General features: G+C 39.9%; 1 protein-coding gene across 1 annotated transcript in view; it reads left to right on the top strand.

Annotated features, from left to right (window-relative positions):
* DHRSX (dehydrogenase/reductase X-linked) overlaps positions 1-26043 on the top strand; it is a 1564048-nt gene that overhangs the window by 484197 nt on the left and 1053808 nt on the right. Inside the window, exon 3 of the mRNA XM_044072516.1 lies at positions 13342-13443. Within this exon, the coding sequence (XP_043928451.1) occupies positions 13342-13443 (102 nt within the window). The remainder of the gene's footprint in view (positions 1-13341; positions 13444-26043) is intronic.

The raw sequence follows: 26043 nt of genomic DNA, 5'->3' as shown, positions 1-26043 counted from the left end.
AAACTTTGGGCAAACATGGCACAATGAAAATAATTGTGTCAAACAAATAACATGTGGAGGGACTGATCATTTTGGGGTAGATTTCGCAAGAAATAATCAAGTAAGTGGATATAACGTGAGGAAGGTTATAATTTTCTGGATCCATAAAAGGAGGAATTTTTCTAGAGAGACCCCACTCAACCAAGAGTGGAGGGACATGCCTCTCAAAGTCCTATAGTAACTGCAAATAAATATGCATATTTTCAAACAGATGATGAGGATGGAGACAGTGAAGATATTGTTTTAGATGAAGAAAATAAAAAAAAATGATAGAGAACCACAGAAGACAAGAAATTGTAAAGGAAAGGGTAAACACATAACACGAGGATACTTACTAATAATGTCATTAATTAGACGCAGAAAGAAGTGTTGGGGATTGTTAAATGGGTAAAATCACTTCACTGTTCAATTTTGTTTACTTCAAGATGTTAGAAAGGTAACACAACGTGAGCAAGTTTTTATATAAAGCTATTTAGGTGGGGTCAGTTTTTGTTTAATTTGGATTCGATACATGTTCAGGGATGGCTATGTTCCTTTCAGATGCAGAAATAAAAGACGTTGCATGTAACTATAGTGGTTCTTGAAAGGGTATTGGATGCAGAAGTAAAGATGTTAAATGTAACTGTAGTGGTTCCTGGAATGGTTTTGATAGCAGATACAGAATATAAAGGATATGAATGGAGATTAATTAATGCATATGCTTATACAGAGTGAGTATGGATAAGTGGTTGGAACACAGTTGGAGAGATATTGAGAGCTATTATTGAGTCATTGTAGGATGCCAGATGGTTCAGTAGGGGGAGGGAAATAGAGGATAAGCTGAAGAGTAGCATGATTAAGTAAAGGTAACTGTATTTTATTGATGGCAGGGAGTGAGGAAGTAGGAAATCAAGAAGGAAGCAAGAAGTTCCAGGGCTGTAGGATATTTAGTGGAGCTGGAGTGTAAAAGCAGGTAGAAGGTAGGTAGGAAGAAAGCATTTTCTATGAAGGAAGAAAATTAGGTTGTCCTGGTAACTTCTCTTATGCTTCTGAAAAGTAAGAAATACAGGGGCTTGAAAGGACAGAGTATGATGATGTAGTTAAGATAGAAAGTAGTGAGGGTTTATTTGGGGAAAGTAGATTTTAAATGTAGAATAATGGATAGACACTGCTGAGGTGGAGTCGATGGGAAGGTGAAAGGTTGTTGGAAATGTTGCTAAGTTTTAGATAGAAATTCGAAAATAGGAAAATTGAAATGAGTCTTTATATGATAGCAGTAAGGTTGTTTGGGGAGGGTAAGGGAATGGGTGTTACAGGTAAAATTTGTATATGAGAAGTATAATAGTAGAGTAAGAGGGGGTAGGGAAATAGAGCAAAGCTGGGTGGAGAGGCCTTCCCAACCTCAGGTTAGTTACTACAGGGAGCAAACAGTTTATAGCTGGTATAGGGCAATTAACAAGCAGGCACAAAGTAGAAAAGGTTGCAGAAACCAGGAAACTAGAAGGACTAAGTATTTATTTATTTATTTTTATTTTACATTTGTTGACCGGGCTGGTCCAACTGGATACATGTCCATTTTCAGTGGAGGCCCGGGGAGAAAAGCTCCGCACTACAAAATAGTATTTACAAGACATAAGTACAAGTTTTAGCTATTATAGAGGTATTTCCTATTGTCATATTAGTGGGATGATTCTTACTGAATAGAGCTATGAATATAGGTACAAAGATGAATAAGAAGATGTAGCACAACATTGGTAGTATAGTAATACAGGGGAATGTTTAAAACTATGTAAGACAACAATGCACACTATTGAGCAATAAAGTCACATCAGTATAGTTTGCTAGTAGGCTAAGTTAGCTAGAAAAACACAATACAGCAATCAAGTCTCTGATTATAAACCAATACCAAAGTTAGTTATAAAAGTCACCCATATGATGTTTGTTAGTAATTCAATTAGTTATTAAATAGTTCACTATTAATAGGTATATTGATATGCACACAATTATAAGTAAGAGGTAATTTTGCTTGTGCTGGTATGTAGAGAGGTGTCATCATATAAAGACTGGTGTTTAGTCTGGATTAGCACAAGGGCATAACCAGTGAGATTTGAGGTATGTTTTAAGTTTGGTTTTAAATAGGGGAGCTGAGGAAATGGATGTAAAGTGATCTGGAGGGAGTTCCAGGTTTTTCCCACTGCGTTGGAGAACAGAGAGTCATCAGCCAGATTGTTGGTTTTATTTATTTGCACTAGTAATTTGTTTGATGAGCGTAGGATCTTTAGGTTATAGTAGGGGAAGATTAGGTTGGTGAGTATGGAAGTCTTTGAAGGGTGGTATAGTATCTTTTGGACTATTGTTAGTTGGTTCCGTAAAATTAGATTTGACAGTTCTAACCAGCCTAGTTGTTTAAGATTGTTGCAGTGATGGGTTCTGTAGGTTGAGCCAGTTGTAAATCTTGCTATATTATTGTAGGCGATGGAAAGTTTGTTCATACTGCTTTTGCATAGTTTAGTGTAGATCGGGCATGTGTATGTAAGGGTTGAGAATAAATGGGTACGGTATGACATATACAGTACAATCTATTGGTCAACAGGACTACTGCTTTGGGGGAACACTTTCCATCACAGGGCAGACACGTATTTGACTAATTACAGTTAATACACAGCCAGGCTTGTCATGTTAAACTTACTTACATTACACAATGACAGTATTCTTAGTGAAAATGTTTGAGAGTTGGACCTCGTGGCAGAAATCCTGCAATTTCAGAGTTGGGGTGGATGAAGTGACCACAGACTCTGAAAGGAAAGAAAAGCAAAGAGAAACATTCCACTAAACTTTAATATTATATAGAGGCAGTAAAGTTAATACTTATTTTTACAGATGCAGGAAGGGACACAGTGAGTCAGAGCAAGAGAATATGGGGTATTGTAAGAGTAAAGAAATGGTAAGAAAGTTTAAGAATATAAGATCAAAATACATTAAACAGGAGGTATACTGATAGAGAAACCACAGTAGTACAGTTTATAGAGCTGTACAGAGCAAATTATTAGCACATAGCACTACAGTGATAAATACAATATATCACTCTCACTTAGTAAGCATTCATTGAGTTAACCAGAATGTCAAAACAGTGTTGTTTATAAATATACATATATATCTATATATATTTATATTTACACACACACGTGTGTGTGTGTGTGTGTGTATATATATATATATATATATATATATATATATATACATATATATAGACAGATAGATAGCTATATATATATATATATACATATACACATAAACATATATATATATAGATATATATATAGATATAGACATAGACATATATATACATATATATATATATATATAATATATATATATACACACACACACACACACACGTGTGTATATATATATATATATATATATATATATATATATATATATATATATATATATATATATATGGGTCTACTTCACTTGACATAAAACTCATTTGACTGACACCCAATTGACCTAAATTTCATTTGACTGAACTCATTTGACTGACTCCCATTTCACTGACCTTTAAGACATAGACTTGTGGATTTTCCTTCACCTGTGACTTGCATGTATTAAAAAGAATTACTGTAACTTAATAATTAGTGGACCGGAGTTCCACTGTGGCGACCCCTAACCTGGAAAAGCAGAAAGAAAAACAACAACTGTAGCTTAAGTGCTGAGTGTTAGAATTCTGATAGTCATGTAGAAAGCAGTGTTGTAGTGTTTCTAAATGTGGGTTTGTCTCTACATTTTATTTACCCCGGGGATCACTTCAATGGCTGTGCTGGGCAGAGGCACAGAGAACTAATCTAAGGGGGCGGCGAAAGCCAACACAATTCCGGCTAGGCTTATAAATGCCTTCGGGCAGATAGCCTAGTACCTTCCTATGAACCTATCTAAAGTAATTTGGCGAATGTTTTGTGAGTTTCCAGCAGTAGTGGCAGCGTGTAGAGTACTGTAAGCCAAGTTAAAGGTATGTGCCCTTTTCCCCACTGTAGTGCGATCCTGGAGTTAGTATATATAATTGGGGGGTGTGGGGGGCACAGTCTCCCACCTAGTTTGGTTGTACATTGTCCCATTTCTGTTAAAGAATTAGTTACTGGTGTTCTGTGTGTGCTTGTCTGTGGTTTAAGATTTAGTATGTTAAAATTCAGCATTGTAAGCTGTCAATAAAATGTTAGTCAAACGTAAAGGCTGTGGCCGAGGCGCTAGAGAAGTTGAACTGAAAAGTTGAATTGTTCATTAAATTTTATGAAAGTAGAGCTGTTACTCACTGGTGTTCTTCAGTCGTTGCTATATTTTATGACCTTTAATAGTGTTGTTGCTTAATAAAAAAATATTTTCTGACTTGAATAAAATTGGTACAAATGCAACACTCAACAAAGGTCTTTTCATTGTTCTATACAGTCTTAGAACAAATAGAAATTAACAACACATGACACATACCTGCACTATAAAAAACATGGTAACTGAGCAGAGGTGGAGACCAAAGTGGGGGTGGGAGTGCTTTAGCATTACATTCCACTACAGTGACCCTCCCACCCTCAGGTCAGTTATTACAGAGAGCAATCAGTTTATAGCTGATACAGGACAATTAACAATGAGGCACAAAGTTGAACATTTTTTTCATTTACTGAATAAAGAAACAAGGGACCAGGGGGTTGTAGTAACTGACATATACAGTGTAATCTATTGGTCAGGAGAAAGGACAGTGGCTTACTTAGTGAGTGGTCCTTAGAATACAAGGACTACTGATATAGGGGGAGTGTCACAGCCACTTTCCTACACAGGGTAGGCATGTATTTGACTAGTTACAGTTAATACACGGCAAGGCTGTTCATGTTAAACTTGCTTATATTGCACAATGACAAAATTCTCAGTGAAAATGTTTGAGAGTCAAGCCTTGTGGCAGAGCTCCTGCAATATCACAGTCAGGGGTGGATGAAATGATCACAGGCTGCTGCACATGACAATATTCTCTGAAAATGTTCAAGAGTTGGGGCTTGTGGCAGAGCTCATGCAATATCTGAGTTAGGGGTCGATGAAATGACCACAGGCTCTGTACTGTGAAGGAAGATGGTGACTGAGTGGAATTGGAGACTAAAATTTACTGGAAAGCATGTTCAAAAATACAAATAAAAAAAGCACTAACCAGTATTGCTGTATTAAACAAGAAATACAATTTAAATCAATCAGGAAGGTGAATCAAGTAACATATGCATTTATGCATGGTCCTAAAAATGTGTGAGGTGGGCCCATGTTTGAAAACAGCTATGGACCCAAGGTACATTCAATCCACCACTGGAAGGGTTGGTATACCACTTAGATACCCTCCTGGGATTTTGAGCTTATCATAGTGAAGAGGGCCCTGTTCTGCTCTGATTCATAGATATATGTTGTAAGAATCTTTCTTCTCTTGGCATGGCCACCCATGGCAAACTGGTCTAGGAGGAGACGGCCAGTCCTTTGCATGGATCCAGATTTCATGGCTGCCATAAAGGCAGCCTGGAGGCACCCTGTCTACACTTTGGTGGCCTCTAAGAAGTCTGTTACCCTGTACAAGCCACTATAGAGAATCTTTATACTCATCTTCCTACTAATTCTTCTGCGATCTTTCAGTTCAATACAGATCACAGAGACCCAAGCATTCTCTCGCTTCATACTACCTGACAAGGAGTGTAAATCTTAGGCAGGTGTATTAAGAAATTGTACTTCTGTACTGTATTAAGGCTTTTACATAATCTAACTCTCTCTCTCTCTATATATATATATGTATATAGATAGATATGGATTTAGCTATCTGATCTGTCTGTATGTGTGTGTATGTATATATGTATGTATATATATATATATATATATATATATATATATAGGTTCACTACATACTCTCAAAATTTTGAAATATCGAATTTCAAAATCTCGAGACTATATAGTCGAAACCCCTAAATGCTGAAAGACCAGAAGCACGAAATTCAAAATCCCGAACTTGCAACATACATAAATCACACACATACTCATACACAACTTCCCCCCACAATCAAACATATTATCCTACACTACAGATAAGCAGGGGGCAAGCCCCCCTGCACCCCCCATGTGCGGGGGGATGCGCCCCCCACACACACACGCTCCTACTTAAATATACTAACTCCGAGATCGCACAAACAGAGACACATGGGAAACTCACACCCACACATTTTACAGTCCCTCACACACGCACATCACAGTCACGACACACACTAAAGCCCCTAACCAATACACTTACACATAGATACTTACCTGAACTGCTACCTATCCATCAACAAATCGCAACACCAGAAGTGCTACTTCAATATCTCTGAACATTGGGATTTCGAATTTCATGCTTCTGGTCTTTCGGTATTTAGCGGTTTCGGAATTTCATGCTTCTGGTCTTTCGGTATTTAGGGGTTTCGGCTATATAGTCTTGAGATTTTGGAATTCAGTATTCCAACATTTTGAGATTATGTAGTGATCCTATCTATATATATATATATATATATATATATATATATATATATATATATATATATATATACACACATGGCTACATTACATGTGATCAAATGTTTTATGGTCGAGTCACAGAATTTCAACCAAAAACATCGAATCACAAGAGAGAGATCACAATGGAGGAAAAAAAAAAAAGTCCTGCTCCCCCCTGCAGGAATCATGTCAAAGGTCATTAGTGAGTTTGCTCTGTTTTTTGCTTTGATGTTTTTTGTTTGATAATTTGGGACTTGATCAAAAAACATTTCAGATTTGCTGACAGAAACTTACAAACTTAATCTGTTGTTGCATAATCCTGTTCTGCTATACCCAGTACAATTGCATGACTACATTCCTTATTCCATGAGTTGTACAACCATGGATTTAATTAATATGTACATACACACATGTATACATATATGTGTATGTATCTGTAATACATGCAGACTTCTGAATATATGTGTAAACATGCATGTATTTGTGTGTGTATATGTATATAAATATAAATATATACATTGGGAGGGTGGCCTAATGGTTAAGGTGTTTGCCTTACAAACACAAGGTTCAGGCTTTGAGTCTCACAAGAGATAATTGGCTAGGCTTAAAATGGCTTGCAAAGGCAGTTAGCCTAGTACTAATCTGTGAACCTGTGAACATATGTATAAGGTTGCAGTCTGTAAGAGGGGCTGCTCTTACAGGCATGCTTTACAGCCTTTTGGCTGCTTTCCATATGAGATTGTAGAATAGGGAGGTCTGAAAATTGCCCTTACCCTCCTGTTGTGTAATCTTGGAATTTCTGCATGTCCTCCCCGCAGTCGAGTGCCATTTCAGAATAGTTTTGAAGAATGGGAGGCAGGGTAATGACCTGATGGATACAGGCAAGGAGTTCCATGCCTTAGCAACATGGTAAATGTACAGACAACCCCCAGCAGATCTGATAGGTTTGTAGACAGACAAAAGTTTTTGCTCATTGGATTGTAATGACCAACTGGGAACATAGTTGTGTAGAATGGTATTTAGTGCAGGACAAGCAGATGGGTGCTGGATAATTTCATAGGTGGTAAGAAGCTGTGTATATGTTAGTTAATGCGGTAGTTCTAATCATTTTGGGCTTTTTAGTGCTATACAGTGGTGGGTTGTAAAAGGGTTATTTACTGCAAATTTATCAATTTTGTTATAGCATTGCTCAAGTTTTGATTTTTTTTGGATGCCTGCAGGTTAGTAAGGATGGAAGCACCATAAAGAAGTATTGGGGAGGAGATAAGTAATGGCAAGTGTAGTTTTAGTTGCAATGGTTAGAAAGTTTTTGGCTCTGTAAAGCAGCCCTAGTTTTTGATGAGTTGCAGTTTTGTATATGCGGGTAGAATTTATAATTATAATCCACTATCATCCCTACTAACTGGCTACGAGAAGTGACTTTAATGGTTGCATTATCAAGACAGAGAACTTTAAATTTTGTTTTTCATGAGAGAGAGAGAGATTTGGGGGAAAAGGATTTTTTGTTTGGGGAGGGAGTTAGGGCTGAGCATGTGTTGTGGGTTACAAAGCCATGTTTCTGTGGCTGTTGAAGCTTCCTGAGTAATTTTTTGGAGGTGTGCCATGTTGTCAAATGTGCAAATCAGTGTTGTGTCATCTGTGTATTGTATTAGGGGAAGCCTATTGTGTGGATGTGTAGAGAGTGTTGGGGAGAATGTTAAAGAGAAGGGGGCCAAGGATAGAGCCTTGTGGTATACTGGTGGTGACTGGGAGGGATGGAGAGAGGGTGGATTGCCATTCTGCTAACTGATACCTACTGGACAGGTAGCTTTTGAACCATAGAAGGGTGGTCTGAAAGAGACATGATGAGGACATTTGAAGTAGATGGTTGCTGTGACAAACTGTGTTGAAGGCTTTAGACAACTCTAGAAATAAGGATAGAACCTGTTTGCCATTATCTGTAGCTTTATTGACAGTATTTATATAGGTTAGAGTTGCAATGTTAGTACCATGGGAAAGAAAGAAGCCATGTTCATGGGTTCATAGGTTCATACTAGGCTATCTGCCCTGGGGCAATTATAAGCCTAGCCCGATTCTGTATGGCTTACGCCACCCCTTGATTTGAGTATACTGTGCCCTTTTTAAGGTTTAGTTTACTGTGCCTCTGTCTAATAGTGACACAGGAGTAATCCCTGGGACAAACCTACGATCCCCCATCCACCTATCGAGATTCTTCTTGAAGAGATTCAGTGAGGTGCTCTGCCTCACATGAACTGGAATTCTATTCCAGAGCGAAGGGAGCCTCTGGGTTATGAACCTGTCCCTCCAGCAAGTTCTATTTTTTTCTGTGCTGAGGTTCAAGTCCCTCGAGCGTGTGGCTCTAAGGGATTTAGATTTACTGAGGTGGAGCATGTCCATTAATTCTGGATTTGACATAGCTTTGTATGTCAGGCATAGATCGCCTCGAAGTAGGCGGTATGCAACTGTGTAGAGCTGGAGTTTTTTTAACCGAGCAGCATATGGCATCTGTTTGAGACCCTTGATCCTCTTGGTGAGATAATTTTGGGGTCTTTCTAATTGCTGCAGGTGTCGGGTAAGGTACATCCCAAAAGGGGCATTGTATTCTATGATGGGCCTGATGAGGGATGAATAAAAGGGCGCGATTACCTCTCTTGATCTAGATGTGAAACCCTTCGTGATGAGGTGGGCTACGTAGAAGGTCTTTCTAACCACTTTGGCAATGTGGTTTTCAAAGGAGAGATTGCTATCAACTTGGGTCCCCAGGTCCCTAATAACTTTCTCTGTACTTAATGGGTTTCTGCCTATGTGGTAATTTGTGGGCACATTGTTTTTGCCAAAGGGTATGCCTATACATTTTTTGGCATTTAGCTTTAAACCATGGCGCTGGCACCAGTTATATCTGTCTCTGTGAGACCTTTTTGAAGGATGTTTGTGTCAGCTGGAGAGTTGATTATGGCGCCCAGTTTGCAGTCGTCTGCGAACTTGGTGAGCCATAGTCCTCCCACGTTTGCCTGTACCTTGGAAAAGTATATACCGAACAAGAGTGGTCCCAGGACAGAACCCTGTGGGACGCCACTTGTGACCAGTTTCGAGTCGGACATGGCTCCAGCAACTCTCACTCTGTGCGGTCTGTCTTTGAGCCAGTTTGCGACCCATCTTGTGACATAGGGGTTTATATTTAAGCTGGATAGCTTATCTATGATGCCCGAGTGGGGTATTGTGTCAAATGCCTTTGCAAGGTCCAGATAGGCTGTGTGGACTACCTTCCCTTCATCTATGGCTTTGGTGACTGTTTCAAAGAAGTCAACCAGGTTCAAAAGGCAGGATCTGCCCTTGACAAAGCCAAACTGGGTAGGATCTAGTGTCTGTAGGTCCCCAATGTCTTTGTTTATGAGCTCCATGATGATCCTCTCCATAGCCTTGCAGACTAAGCTAGTCAGGCTTATGGGGCGATAGTTTCCAGGGTCCGTAGAGGCTCCACCTTTGTGGAGCGGGACCACTGTTGCTGTACACCATTCTGTGGGCACATATCCTGTAGTGAGGCTGAGATTGTATAGCTGTTTTATTTGAGGGATTAGTTCCTCTTGGAGTTCATGTAGGACGCAACCTGGGACGCCATCTGGTCCCATGGAAGCAGTGTTTTTTGCTTTGGAGAGGGCAGCCTTCACCTGAGCATCAGAGATGTTTGGGAGGCAGCCCTCTGCCGGGATGGATACTTGCTCTTTTGGGGGGGAGGGGGTGGAGAAGTTTGCACTGAACCTGTCTGCCAGGATATTGGCGATGTCTGTGGGTTCAGTGTATTTTTGTCGTTTAGAATCAACTCTGAACAAGTCTGGGAGTTGCATCCCAGGTTTCTAACATAACTGAAAAAGCCTTATGATTGTCTTTGGTGTCCTGTGCAATTTTTCTCTCGAAGCTGGCCTTGGAGGATTTTATGAGGGATCGTAATTTTTTGCTAGTACTGATCAGAGATGCCTTCCCTATTAGGGATTTTGCTCTATCATGTAGTAGCTTCCTCCTTCTGTTGTACAGTTTATTTATGGCAGGGGTCCACCAGACTGGATGCCTGCCTTTGGATGATTGGGTCTTGGTTTTGTTTGGGATAGCATGATCCATGCATTCCTGGAGATGTCCGTAGAATGCGTTTATATAGGATTCTGCAGTTTGGGCCGTAGTTTCCACTGGCCCTGGGGCCTTGAAGGATTCCACTACGGTTTTGAGAAGTGAGAAGTTCGCTTTTGAGAAGTTTTTCACTGTCGTTTTCTGGGCTGAGGGTGTGGTCGGGATGTGGACATCCAGTGAAATTAATTTATGGTCTGATCTTACCAATGAGGGATATACTTCTGGTGTGGAGCATAGAGTCCCCATGTTGGTAATGATCAGGTCTAGTATGTTGTCCCCTCTTGTGGGAGTGGTGACTAGTTGTTCCATAGAATTTGAGTTTATAATTTCCAGGAACCTTTGGGCTAAGGTGCTGGGGCTTGAGTAGTGCTCCCAGTCAATGTTTGGGTAGTTGAAGTCGCCCAATATAATTGTGTTTGGAGAGATCTTCATGTTCTCCAATGTTTTCAGGAAAGCCGAGTGGGATTCCTGACTTTGAGAGTGTGGTCTGTAGGATTCTATAAACTGAAAAGCAGTCTTGCCCACTGTTAGTTGCACATGGATGGTCTCCGATACTTCGTGCAATGCCACTAACCTGGAGGTGTGGATATCCTTGATAAATATGGAAACTCCCCCTCCTTTTGTGCTTCATTCCGGGTTTTGGGGCCGAAAAGCATGACATGAGGTATAGCCTGGTAGTGCTGGGGTGCTCTCTGGAGCCTTGAACCAGGTTTTTGTCACTGCACAGATATCGATGTTCTCCATACTGAGGAGAGCTTCGAGTGCATGCATCTTGAGGTTAAGACTTCTGGCGTTTAGCAGCATTACCCTTAGTTTCTTGTTCCTTGTGCTGTTTATGGGGGTGGGTTTGACTTTTGAGCCTTGGGGAATAGGAGTTCTTCCTGCAGGAGATAGTTTAGCAGTTGATCTGATGTTGTTAATTTTCATTCAATCCTCAACTGTTGGATTTGGAGATCCAACTCGGCTGTTACTTTAGCTCGTGGCCACCAAAAAGCTCTTGAGATCCTCAAATACATGCATCAACACCTAACATTCTATTGTTTTTAGATAGCCAAATTGCATTATTTGTTTTTTGTCTCTTCCTTCTAGGAGATGTAAGACTATTTAGGATTTTCAGGAAATTATATTGAATTAATTTACATCATCATCTAAGGGGATGATTTTTTTAGGGAGTTCCATTTACTAGATGATAGCGTAGTGATGAGCATTCTGGGTTAAACATAGAAAGGTTGTGTATTGTTTTATAAACTTGGTGCTTAAGTAGCTGTGTGGGATGTCTGGTTGTCTAGACTGGGAGATTATCACTGAGAGAGTCTGACATTGTTGCTAGAGTTTGATACTAGGATCCACTGTAATAGGGAATTTGATGAATTGCTAAAATGTTTGGGACTATTAATTATTTGTGTGAAACTATAAGTTCATGCTAGATGTAGGGGAGTTAGAGTTTATGTCCACCCAATTTACATTCACATCATCTAGTAGTATTTTTTCTTGTAAAATTGTTATGGATAGCCAGTGCAGATATCTTTTAGTACAACTACATTGTCGCCAGAAGGGATGTAAAGGACAGTGATACATATTTGTTTATTTTTGGGATGTGATGTGTGGGGAGTGTAGAGAGGAAATATAGATTGGTGGTTGGGACACCTTTGCCACGACAAAGCCTGGGAGAGTGAAACTGGTGATGTAAGTAAAGTATGTACAACAGGATAAAGTCTAGTACAGGCTCTAGTGTTGTGTAGCGGTGTGAGGGATTAAGGCGTCAGCCTTCCATTTGACCAGCTGTGACTTGTTCAATGAGTAGATTCAGGAGCTAGGTTTCACTGAAACAGTTCAAGGTTTTATATTTTGGTGAGGGTGCCTGAATTTTTAGTCATTTTTAGGGCATATAGAGGAAAACAAAGAGAATAAAGATATAATCATAGTCACTGTCTAAAAAGGACAGTGACATATGCAAACAAAACTATGCAACACTCTGCAAGAATACACATTCTAGAGATGCAGATATCACCCTCCCATAAAACTAGGTACTGTTGAGACCTCATCAAGAATGTTATTTTTCCTTCTGAAGGCCCTTACAGGAGAAGGGCATTGAGCTGTTGGACAAAGTGCTGCAGAATGTTGCCAAATTTGTTAAATAGGAATAGTCCAGAAAAATAATCAAAACACAGGAAAATGCATATGAACATTGGGGTGTGATATGGGTGTTGTGCATCACCATTCTCAGGTAGCCCTATGAAACTATAGTGGACGTAAATGGAAACTGTTCAAGTCAAGGTTGACAACTACTAAGGGAAGAATTTAAGAACAGCATTATGAAGTGTTATTTTTATTTGAAAGTTGGAGTAGTGCTGGATGATTTTCCCAGAGGGGTGCTTGAATACAAATTTGAAAGGCAGTCCATCATCCAAAGGTCTTCATTTGGCATCTTTGTAAGTTTATGACCTTTGCTAAATACACGCACATAAAATAATCTATCAATCTTCAGTAGCATTTGCGAGTTTCAGCTTGTAAATATGGGTGACTATAAGCAGTTAATGGCATTAATGAAATTCACTGAATACATTTTAAACTTTAAATGGCTTTTACAGTAAGTAATAATACAGCATCATACAAACAATTGCTTATTATATTTATTTGTTTATGTATTTATTTTAGTGGAATTTATACATCTGGACCTGGCTTCACTGAGATCTGTTCGACAGTTTGTAAAGACTTTTAATGCAAAGAACCTTCAGCTGCATGTATTAATCAACAATGGTGAGTAAAGTGTGAATAGACTGAATTTGGCTGACTCTGAAGAAGCTGACTGAACTTTCATCTACTGTGGTGGTGGTGCTGCGGTAGCGTTGTCGCCACACAGTAAGACGTTGTCCTGTTCGATTCTCAGCTAGAGCGTCTTCTGTGTGGAGACATGCGTGAATGGGCATACCTTCGTTGAAGGTTGTGCGTCAGGGCCGGCAACTCGGCACGTAAAAATCTACTGCCAATCATTAGCGGACTAGAGTTCCGCTGTGGCGACCACTAATCGGGAAAAGTCAAAAGACACAACATAGACTTAAAAATACTTAGTCTAAAATTCAGAGCCCATGAATGGTAGACTAATTCAAACACATTTTAGTATTTTGCTGATTATTGTGGTCAATTACATATTTAATATGACACAAATGTTTATTATAAAGCTGTTTATATACATTTGAGATGCAAATGGACAAACTTCACCAGCAGCATAATGGTGATTATCAGAACTGCAGTCATTCTGAAAATTTACCATAAGTAGATTAGTTGATAACTTTCTTTCTTTTTTTAATTATCAGTTTGCTGAATGGATAGGTTACATGTTCACCTACTGGCGACCCATGAAGTTGCAGTTTCCTAAAACATTTTTTCCTATTATTAGAGTGACTGTCTGCTGTTAGGCAGCCTATTTTGCAAATACTTCTGATATATGTAAAGGCATTGCAGTAGAGAAGTGATTTAGAAAGAGCTTAGACAGTGCTAGGATATATGATTATGTTATGCTTTCCTATGTGATCTACCAGCAATATGTTTATAAGACAGTTATAGATAACTGACCATGGGACATCCCCTACATCTGCCTCTTTTTGTAGCCACTTTTTCACCTTCCTGTATTTTCAAAGAATGGTTATAACCAGATGTTATGGGTGCAGGAAAATTAGATACTGAAAACAGTAACTTGCATTATGGCTTCTGAGATATGGTCTCTTTGAAAGGTTCAGTCAGAATGAATGTTGGTTTGCAACATGCACTAGAAATATCTCAGAAATAATCTGGCTGGACCATATAGCATCAGCACTTACTGAGTCTTCCCCCTCCTTCCCGTCCTGTTTTGGAAATTAAGAATAGCCTTGCAGATGTGACTGATGTCTTTCCCATGCACATCACTCACCACACCCACAAAGGACCATACACATAGACCCACTTATGCAGAGGTGCTCGCATGTAAGTTACCCAAACCTTAAAGGCTTGTCAGAAACTCAGAAATTCTACATGCACATAAACAAGACAATTCTCATCACAACACATAAAGCTACATCTAATTGTGTCTCGACTACCAAGCCTATAAGGTGAAACACTCCATAATCCAATATCCTGCTTATAGGATACTCCATTGTGAGACACACTGATGTCCATCTTACCAGGCTGGATAAGGTGAAGGTACCTGTCAGGGGCCAGGATCCACCAGATCAAGCAATCACTCGGGTCATTCTCTAAGTACCACTATGACTTGATTATTGTCCATGTGGGTGTGAATGACCTGAGACATACCTTCCTGGACTATATGAAGAGAAACATGACTGAGCTCTCAGAATGTGTGTCACAGGCAAGTATGAGTCTAGCATTGAACAGCATTCTACTGTCCCCATGGATGATGCCACAATACCAGCAGAAAATTATGTACTTTAACAATTGTCTTAGCTACTAGTGTCATTCCAATCAGCCTGGAAGGACATGGTTGTTAGGTTCATAGGTAGGTACTAGGCTATCGGCCCAAGGGCCTACGTAAGCCTAGTCAACAAGGTTCCCTGGCTTACGCCACTCAAGAAAGTTATTTTCCTGTGCCACTGTCGAGCAGAGACACAGAAGTGATCCCCGGGGTGTATTTCCTATTTCCTATCCACTCATCAAGATTTTTCTTGAAGAGTGCTAATGAAGAACTTTGCTTGACATAGATGGGTAGCCTGTTCCAGAGTATGGGAAGTCTCTGGGACAGGAATCTATCCCTCCAGCATGTCCTGTTTATTGTGGTGACAAGGTTTAGTCCCTAGAGCATGTAGCTCGGAGGGATTGTGATTTCTGTAGGTGTAGCATGTCCAACAGCTCTGGGTTTGACATAGCTTTATATGGTAGGCAGAGATCACCTTGGAGTAGGTGATATGCTATGGAGTAAAGCTGGAGTTTTTTGAAGTGGTCAGTGTAGGCTATTTGTTTGAGGCCAGTAATCCTCTTTGTGAGGTACTTCTGTGACCTTTCCAGATGTCTTGTAAGGTACATTCCAAAAGGGGCGTTGTACTCTGTAATGGGTCTAATGAGTGTCGAGTAGAGGGGAACAATGACCTCTTTTTTCCTGGATGAGAACCCTTTTATGATGAGATGTGCCACGTAGAAGGACTTTCTGACTACTGCGGCGATGTGACTATCAAAGGAGAGACTACTGTCCACCTGGGTCCCAAGGTCTCTTATCACACATTTGGTGTTAAGTAGATTGCTGCCTATGTGGTAGTTCATGGGTACAGAGTTTTTAACAAAGGGGATGACACTGCACTTTTTGGCATTGAGCTTGAGGCCATGACTGTGACACCAGGCATCTGGCTCAGCGAGGCCCTTCTGTAGGATGTCCACATTATTTGGGGACTTTACTATGGCTCCTCATTTGCAGACATCTGCGAACTTCGTTAGCCAGAGGCCTTCTGTGTTAGCCTATACTTCAAAGAAGTAGATACCAAACAGGAGAGGTCCCAGGATGGAACCCTGTGGTACTCCACTTGTCACTGCTTTGAGGTCAGATTTGGAGTCTGCAACTTTTACAGTGTGGGTTCTGTCAGTGAGCCAGTTGACAACCCATCTTGTGATGTAGGGATTTATACCTAGTTTAGTGAGTTTAGCTATAATTCCAGAATGGGGGATGGTGTCGAAAGCCTTGGCGAGGTCAAGATAGGCTGTGTGAACCACCTTACCCTCATCTACGGCTTTGGTGACTGCCTCAAAGAAGTTGATCAGGTTCAGGAGGCATGATCTGCCTTTCACAAACCCGAACTGGGTGGGATCCAGAGTTTGGAGGTTACCAATGTCTTTGTTTATGAGTTCCATGATGATACGTTCGATGGCCTTACAGACCAGGCTTATCAGGCTAATAGATTGATAGCTCCCAGGATCAGTGGTGGCTCCCCCTTTGTAGAGTGGGATAAAATCATCCATGAGTATGGTATTGGGCTGGATGGTGAGACTAGACCCATTATAGCAACATGGCTAAGCAGCCATGCTGCCTTTACAGGTATGGTCTTCACCCATCACCTCTAGGCTTTCAGATATTGTACAAAGTATTATCTACCCCTATAGTGCCTATTTTAGGCATTGCCAAACAGATAAATCTTGCAACATAACAAAAGCTGTTCAGGGCAAGCTAAAGGAATTACTGCTCAGTGCTAGGAGTCTCAACAAGAAACTGCACTCCCTAGAAGCTTGTCCTCACTCTGGAAAATGCTAACATTTGTGCAGGTACTGAAACATGGTTCAAAGCCATAGAAAGCACTCCAACAATGCATGGCTATAATGCCTTTCATGTATTCCAACAACCCATCGAACATGAAAGAGCAAAAGGCAAAGGTATACCTATCTACATAAAGGATAAGCACACCTCAAGGCTGGTCAAACAATGTGACATGTTTGAGCTACTCCATGTCCAGCTAACCATGGGAAAAATACATTACCATATTCTTGCTGACTTCAGGTCCCCCACCATGAACCAGGAAACCCATACATCATACCTGAAGTTACTAGAATCATTCACCATCCAACCTAATACCATACTCATGGATGATTTTAACTACTCCTCCTTTAATTGGGAAGCATATACAGCTACTTACATGCAGGCCCAAAGGTTTCTTGACTTTGTAAATTCTAATGCCCTGGAGCAGCTAGTCTGCACTACCACTAGAATAACAAATATCCTGGATCTGGTATTCACAAATATGGGAGAGCAATGCAACCCTCCAGTGTGATGTCTTCCGTGGTAAGGTCAGATAACAAAGCGGTCTCCCTTGCAATAAAGGTAAAACTAGCCCCCCCCCCCACCTAACCACAATAACTTTAAGAACTTATCTAAGGAGAATTGCCCCCTATTAAGGGACGGCAAAGCTAGTTTCCAAGTTCCCCTAAATCCAGAAAACACAAAAACCTATGCAGAGGCGTACCCAAAAGCCCCGTACAACCATATAAACAACTACATAGAAACAGCAGTACCAGACTGAAATAAATCCAGGTCAAACTGCAAAAACAAGCCACACTGGTGGACTCCTGGTTTTAATAGGTTGTACAACAAAAGAAAGAAAATCCTGTCGAGAAGTAACAGGGAATGTGCACAATAGATGAAGAAAGTCCCTCATTATTGTAAACAAGTGAATCAGGGAGTTAGTCAAGTCTCTGAAAGCAGACATTGAGGTAAAAATAGCTTCCAAAGGTATAACCATAAAGCGTTTTTCAGTTATGTCCACAATCTTAAGGGCAACACCCAAAAATGTGCGGAATTAGTTGTGGATAGCATCACCTATAGTCAGCTGGAATGTATAGCAAATCTGCTGACCGGAAAATTCAGCTCAGATTTCACCTCCACATCACCCCTAAGAAATACCCTCTACAACTTCACCACCGATTGTCACCAACTTATGCTAAAAATATGGCTTCACTGAGACCTGACGATATACCAAGTTGCCTCTTAAACAGCTTAAATCAGGACTTATCTGGCTCATTAGGATCAATGTTTCACCACAGCCTCTGAACTGGCTTTGTTCCAATAGAGTGGAGGACAACAATAATCATTCCTCTGCATAAAGGGGGACCATCTCCTGACCTGTGACGTTACAGACCCATAAGCCTTATATGTAAGACCATGGAAAGAATAATCTTGGAACTGATAAATAATGACACAGGAAACCTCCAAACACTGGACCCATTTTGTTTTTTTCAAGGGCAGGTCATGCCTGCTGAATCTGAGTCAAAGTGTTTCTGCATGAGTTTATGTTCTTAGTGCAGTTCCACAACAAGAATGTGAAGTAGGATGACCATATTTAGATGTGGCCAAATTCTGAGTCTAACCCAAGTAAGTGTGCATGTTTTCATGTCCCCCCACCCCATGAGTATACATAGAGACACACACACACACACACACACACACACACACACACACACACACGCACACACTGACTTATATGTTCATAAATGGCTTAAGATCCCTTACAAGCTTAGCCAATATAAGCCAATTTACCCAATTTATGGCCCCTAGGGGAAAGAGGATGGCATGGGTTTGTGCCTATGCCTTGAGTATCTTGCAAATTGTCCCTGTCCATATGGGACATATGCACTGCCCCAGGTGTGAATTTCAGATTTTCTATCCACTGATCCAAATTAGGTTTCAAGAGGGCCAGGGAAGGGCTCTGCTTAACATGAAAAGGAAGCCTGTTCCAAAGAAGAGGCATTCTCTGAGACACATGTCTGTCTCTCCAGCATGTTTTGTTTGAGTCGCTAATGGTTAAGATGCCTATATCGGGTGACCTTTGTGCTATTTAACTTACGGATGTGTAGCAGCTCCATCAGGAAAACTGGATAGGCTTAAAATGTCCCAAAACAGCAGTTAGCCTTGTAATCACCTATGAACTGTAAAAGGAAACCAGTGCACCTGGAGAAAATACTTCACTGATGCAAAGAGGAACAACTGCAAACTAAAATAGAAATACTATGTATTTTAAACTACACCATCTTGAATGTGCCAGAATGCCTTTCAGGAGACTGGTACAGAATCAGACTCAGTACTTCAAGAGCAACATCATTGTAACCTACAAACCACCAGTCCAGATCATATCAAACTCATCATAGCATCCTGTTAATCATGTTGAAGATATGCTTGCTCTTTCTTGTGTTGAAGGCTGTTAATAATTACTGCTAGGTCTTTTTCATTCATATTATGTCTAGTTTTAACTCTTTTTGTCTTGTACCTAATCACTTGGGTTTTGTTCCCTAAATGGATCACCCCAAACTTCATGGTCAGGAAGGTTAGCTATAAACTTTACATACTTTTCAAGTCTCAAAGGTCCTCTTTTAGATTTCCATTAGTCATTACACACTGTCTACAATGCAACAAAGTTAGCTACTACTACATAAACCGATATTGTACCTTAGACTTTATATAGTGCTAATGGGCAGACAATCAGAAGAATTATGGGCCAAAAACAGAACTTTGTGGTACTCATAGACAAATTTACCTTACAGTGTTCTTTCACTATTTCAGAAGTTTCTAGACCTGTATTATAAAGACAGACAGGCATTCAAAGAATTATTACAAGATAACAAAAAAAAGGGGGGGGCATGTAAGAGGAAACATCTAGATTTCAAATACTCTGGCAGCCCTAAGCTTACGTTTGATATGCCTACTCCAGTGTTTTAATCCCGTTCTACAGAAAGTGGCAAAAAATTTGAACTAATGTGGTTATTCTGTAAGAACATCTATTAAATATTGATTCCAAACCTAAGATATCAGACAATCAGTGCTTAAAAAGTTGCTAAATGAGGGCCTGTATTTCTATCCTGCTTAGCCTGACCTTTAATTTATCATCTATATTTTGTAAAGAGAGGGGGCTGCTTCCAAAAATTATACTGTACAGAATGTACCTGATGTACTGCCTTTATGAGATGTTAATTTTACACTGGCTCTCTTAATCCATTCTGAGTTATTTTGTTCTTTTAGTAACTTGCTGCTTGGCACCTTTTCTGTATAACTTTCAGCTCTTTGGTGATTTTGTTTTATTGACTCATATAATTGTTTTTGGTTCAAACTTAATTTCTAACATTGGCATGTTAGTCCTTATTTGTCTTCCAATCATTAGTTGGGATGGGCTTACTCCTCTGGCACTATGTGATTCATCTCACTAGGTCATGTCTGTGAGGATCAGGCTGTCTCAAGATGCGTTTAGCTACTTGAGTTGCTCTCTCTGTGGCTCCATTCAGTCGAGGATAGTAAGACCATGATATAGTATGACTAAAATTGTAGTCGATAACAAACTGTTGGAATTCAGTTGACGCAAATTCTGTCCCATTGTCTGTAATCAGCTCACAGGGTGTTCCATATCTTTTGAATACTGGCTTGAACCTTTGTGGTACTGGAGGAAAACTTGTATTTTTGAACCAAGTTACAAAGAAAACCTTCATTTCTTTGCACATTTTTGGATGACATTTTTTTCTTATGGTGTGGAGGGAGAGATTTATCGGATGCATTTCTTAATTATATAAGTACTGCCACTGAATTTATGACCTCCAAATGCAACTTCGATGAAGGAATGATCGATTACTTGGATGCGAAAATATTTGAGGCAAAAGAAAATCAATGTTTTAGATCCACTACTTTTGGAAAACCTGTTTTCTGCACTGCATATCTTTATTTTGATAGTTGTCATCCATACATACAGAAAAAAGTTTGATAAAAAGGCAGATGATGTGCCTGTCAAGACTGATATCTGATGATAGTTTTCAGGTTCACAGGTATATTCTAGATTTATGGCTGCTGGGACTTTTATAAACCTAGCTATTCAACCCAAATATGTCTCAAGCGTTATTGTGCCTTAGGGGTATTTTAAGGTGTGTATATTAGTGGGTCTACAATACATGATCGAAATCCCAAAAAGCCAACTTTCATATGGCCGAGACCATATCATCGAATTTTGGAATTTCGAACATGGTTTAAAAAAAAAAAACACAAAGCAAAAATTTACCTACACATTGCTAGCACACCTCCTGAAATTTAAATATACCAACTTCGAGATCACACTACAGTGTGGAAGATGGAACTCTTCCCATTCTGCACTATACAGAGATATCCATTCTAAACATTTGAAATTCCAAAAGTCGATCATATGGTCTCGGCCATGTGAAAGTCGACTTTTTGGAATTTCGATCATCTGTAGGGGACCCATATTAGTTAGGGCATGATTTAATGGCTGCCTCTGTCCATCAGAGATATAGGTGTCAGACTTGGAGTGACTTTCTGATTTCCTGTCCACTGGTCCAGGTTGTGCTTGAATAGTGTTAGAGAAGGGCTATGCTTCACATGGATGGGAAGCCTATTCCAGAGAATGGGGATTCTCTGAATACATAGCTGTCCTTCAGACATGTCTTGTTTATGTTGCAAGCAAATTTTAAATCCTTAGATCTAGTAGTTCTGGTGTTGTTCATTTTGCAGATATGCAAAATATCTATCTTAGGGGATCCAAGGTTGCCTTGTATGCCAGGCATAAATCACCTCTCCGCAGTCTGTAGGAAATAGAGTATAGAGAAAGGGCTTTGAGGTGACCTTCATAGGACTTTGTGTTTATACCATGTATTCTTTTATAAGGAACCTCTGCGGACATTCCAGTTATTGCATGTGCCTGGTTAGGTACATAACGAAAGGGGCATTATACTCAGTCATGGGTCTGATGAAGGCTGAGTACAGTGACCTAAATGCCATGCCCTTGCTTATACATTGAGTGACATAGAATGATGTTTTTACTACCTTAGACACATGCTGGTCGAATGCCAGGTTACTATCTACATGATATCCAAATTCCTGAATACTGTATCTACTTTTAGGGTTGTTTTATCAATGAAGTAGTTTTTCTGGGTGGCTGTCTTCCCAAAGATACTATTATGCATTTCTTGGCATTGTGTTTTAAGCCGTGGCATTGGCACTAATCATTTGTCTGTGTTAGACCATCCTATAAGATGATGGCACCTTGAGGGGGTTTCAGTGATTGCTTCTAGCTTGCAATCATCTGCAAACTTGGTAAGCCAGAGACCCCTGACATTGGCTTGACTTCTGAAAAACAGATGCCAAAGAGGAGCGATCCAAGCACAGAGCCCTGGGGGACTCCACTGGTGACTGCCCTCTTTGTGGAGGTGGTATCTACAACCCTAAGTTCCTGGATCCTGTCTGAAATATCCAGCAAGTTACATAAGGGTTTATGTTTAATTTTGAGTTTATTTACAATGCCTGAGTGGGGGTATTTTATCAAATGCCTTAGCTAGGTCAAGGTAGGCAGTATGCACCATTTTGCCCACATCCATTGCCTTGTTGAACTTCTGAAGGAAGTCCACCGGGTTCAGTAGTTATGGCTTGCCTTTAATGAAACCTAACTGGGTTATGTCCAGTGTCTAAAGGTTTACTGTGTCATTGTTAGTCACTTCCATGATAATTCTTTCCATGGCTTAGCATATGAGACTAGTCAGACTAATGGGTCAGTAGTTTCTGTTATCTGTTGATGCTGCACCCTTGTGCAGAGGGATGACTGTTGTAGTCTTCCATTCTTGTGGTATGAAACCTTTGCAGAGGCTATGGTTGAATAGTGACACCAGTGGCCCTGATAGGTTATATTAAAGGCTATTTAGCAGGCATCCTGGAATATTACTGGTACCCAGTAAAGCTGTATTCCTGCTCCCTACTGATAGTTGGAAGGGGTTATGTTAGATGGAATTTCCTGAAGGGGGCTGGAATTGAGAGGTAGGCAAAGTGGCTCCATTTACCAACATTTTGGTATACTATTGTGTGCTACCTTTGAGTTTTCATACTTAACCAAACGCCTTATGGTTGTCCTTGGCTTGTGATGATATCTTTACATCAAAATATTTGAGGTTGTGATTTACATCCTTATGCAAATGTTGAAAGATAGTGACTATCCTGGACATCTCATATGTGAGACAAAAGAAAAATAAGGTACCAACCCTTAACAGGGAACAAAAACATTAATGTGGATGAAACATTGAGCATAGGCACAGAATAATAAAAAGAGTATAATTATTCCATTTTTTACTGATTCTAACAGTATTAAAACAATTGTCAAAAAATGATCTCTGACTTTTAATAATAATAATGAACAAAAATTAGGGCCAGAACCAATTTTTGGATGCAGTAAAATATGAATATAAAACAGATTTTAATTAATTAGCAGATAGAAATAATGTTAACTGGTAAACGAGAAAATGTGGTTGTTACAAATACTGCAGAGATTCCTTTTTTTTACTGACCAAGTATTAAGATTAGTGGGCACCCAAGGGTACTAGCAAGCATAGATAATTTTGACTATTAACACAAGAGCTATGATTTATTTAGCAAATTGCTTATCCTGTGAAGCCCACTACATAGGCTAAACAGATATGTGGTTAAGAGACATGATTTATGAGCATGACTATGATATTAAATGAGACAAAAGAAAAATGTCATATACAGACATTCTCTGATCTGTTAATAGTTCAAATGTTCAGTTTTTTTTTTTGTTTTAGGAAAAGTACCAATGGCTCAGAGAGGTGGTGTGTGGAAGACAACAGTATGACAGTTATGTTTGAATGCCATTCAAGATCCTAGTATTTTAAAACTGAGATCTGATAAATGACAGTGCTGACATTTATTTATAACTACTTATTAATATACACATTATGTATATGCAGTAGCCTATGCAGAATTATTCACAGAAACACAATACGAACATGTAATTGGCTGCATAGAGGCTGCTGTACTTAACAGAATAAGCCCGAAACAAACCTCACTAGTGGAATCCTAATTGTAAGAGGATATATAACAAAAGGAAAAAAGTCATGGCCAAAGTCAGAAACAGCAACTCTCATAATGACAAGAGCTCACTAATTAAACTAAACAGAAAAGTAAGAGAACTAATTAAATCCAGTAAGGCCAATTACGAGGTCAAGATAGCTTTCCGACTAAAGACAACTACAGGACCTTCTGTAGCTTTGCCCAAAACCTCAAAGGTAACATACAATAGTGTGCAGAACTAGTAGCAAATAGTACCACCTTCACTGAGCAGAGTGATATAGCGAATCTGCTGGCTGTGAAATTCAGCTCAAACTTCACCACCCACTTGCCGTCTTCCACCCCTCGTGAAATCCCTACCAACATACCCACCCCCTAATAATCAGCAGGGAACAAGTCATATCAGTGCTCACCAGGGCTAAATACACAGTCTCAATGGGGCCTGACAATATCCCAAGTTGCATCCTGAATAGCCTGAAACATGAACTAACAAGACCACTTGATTCACTTTTCAACTACAGCCTCAAAATAGGTTGTGTACCAAGCAAATGGAAGATGGCAACAGTTATCCCTTTGCACAAGAGTGGACCACCAACAAGGGCAAGACCACCAACCAACCTTGGAAACTACAGACCCATTACTGTAACTAGTCTGTTATGCAAAGTCGTGGAATTAATTATCATGAAAATGATTGACAAAAACATTGGCAACTTACAGACATCAGACCCAAAGGAAATTCATACTTATTTAACCTGCTAGACATCTTTGAGAAGGTAACTAATGCAATGGATGAAGGAAAATGGTACATACCACCTACTGATACCTGGCTATGACACTCAATACAGTACCCCAATCAGGAATTGTGAACAAATTCACCAAACTAGGCAAAAATCCCAATATAACTCACTCGATTGCTAGCTGGCTCACTGATAGAACCCAAGAAATCAGGATTAGTGAGACCACCTCCACCAAAGGGATGGTCACCAGCAGAGTACCACAGGGCTCCATGCGGGGCCCACTCCTGCTTAGCATCTACTTCTCAGAGGTCAAGGCTAACCTCAAGGATTTCTGGCTTACACTTTCACAGACAACTGCAGATTGGGAGCTAGCATAAATTCCCTGCATGACACTAACATTCTGCAGGAGTATCTAATGCACACAAGTGGCTGGTGCCAAAGCCATGGATTAAAATTCACTGCAAAGAAGTGCATTATAGTGCCTTTTGTGAAAACATCCACTTGGGTAAATTACTCCATTTATAAAACACCCTAAAGAGTTCACTCGGTAGTTAAAGATCTGGAAAGATATGTAGACAGTAATCTGAACTTCGACCGACACGTAGCAAAGGTAGTAAGAAAATCATTCTGTTGCCCAGCTTATAAGCAAGGGTAAGGCAGCTAGGCCCAAATAAGTTATAGTAGCACTCTACTCTGCCCTTATCAGACCCATCATTGAGTACAATGCCCCTTCAGCATGTACCTGACTAGGCATATGCAATAGTTGAAACACCCACAGATGTTCCTGACCAAGAGACTCCAAGTTATTAAAACACTGTCCTATACAAATTGCCTTAGATCCCTAACTCAGTACTCATTCTCCTTTAGGTTTTTGAGAGGCAATCTTTGCTTGGCATATGAGACATCCTTAGATCCAGCCGTGATGGAACTTATGTGATGAAACATCTCCAAAACAAGCAGCACAAGAAACACTAGATGCAGAGATATGAAATTTCCTTGCAACATAAATACAACTTGCTGGTGAGACAGATATCTGTCTCTATGTATCCCCATGCTCTGGAATAGACTCCCTATCCATATAGGGTTCATAGGTTAGTACTAGACTAACTACTTTTGTGAGCCATTTTAAGCCTAGCCAATTATCCCCCTGTGAGATTCAAACCCTGTACCTTGTGTTTGTAAGGCAAACACCTTAACCATTAGGCCACCCTCCCAATTTTAGTTATTTAAAGTTAGAAGGGTTAGGTATGCACTCTACTGGCAGTGGACAGTAGCCTGTTATTCTGTGCTGAAAACCACATAGAAAACATTGTA

Source organism: Protopterus annectens, chromosome 5.part0 (assembly GCF_019279795.1).
Source record: "Protopterus annectens isolate FY-2018-M chromosome 5.part0, PAN1.0, whole genome shotgun sequence".
NCBI classification, from domain to species: Eukaryota; Metazoa; Chordata; order Ceratodontiformes; family Protopteridae; genus Protopterus; species Protopterus annectens.
Note: the sequence above shows the minus strand (reverse complement) of the source record. Positions and strands in the feature narration are given on the sequence as shown.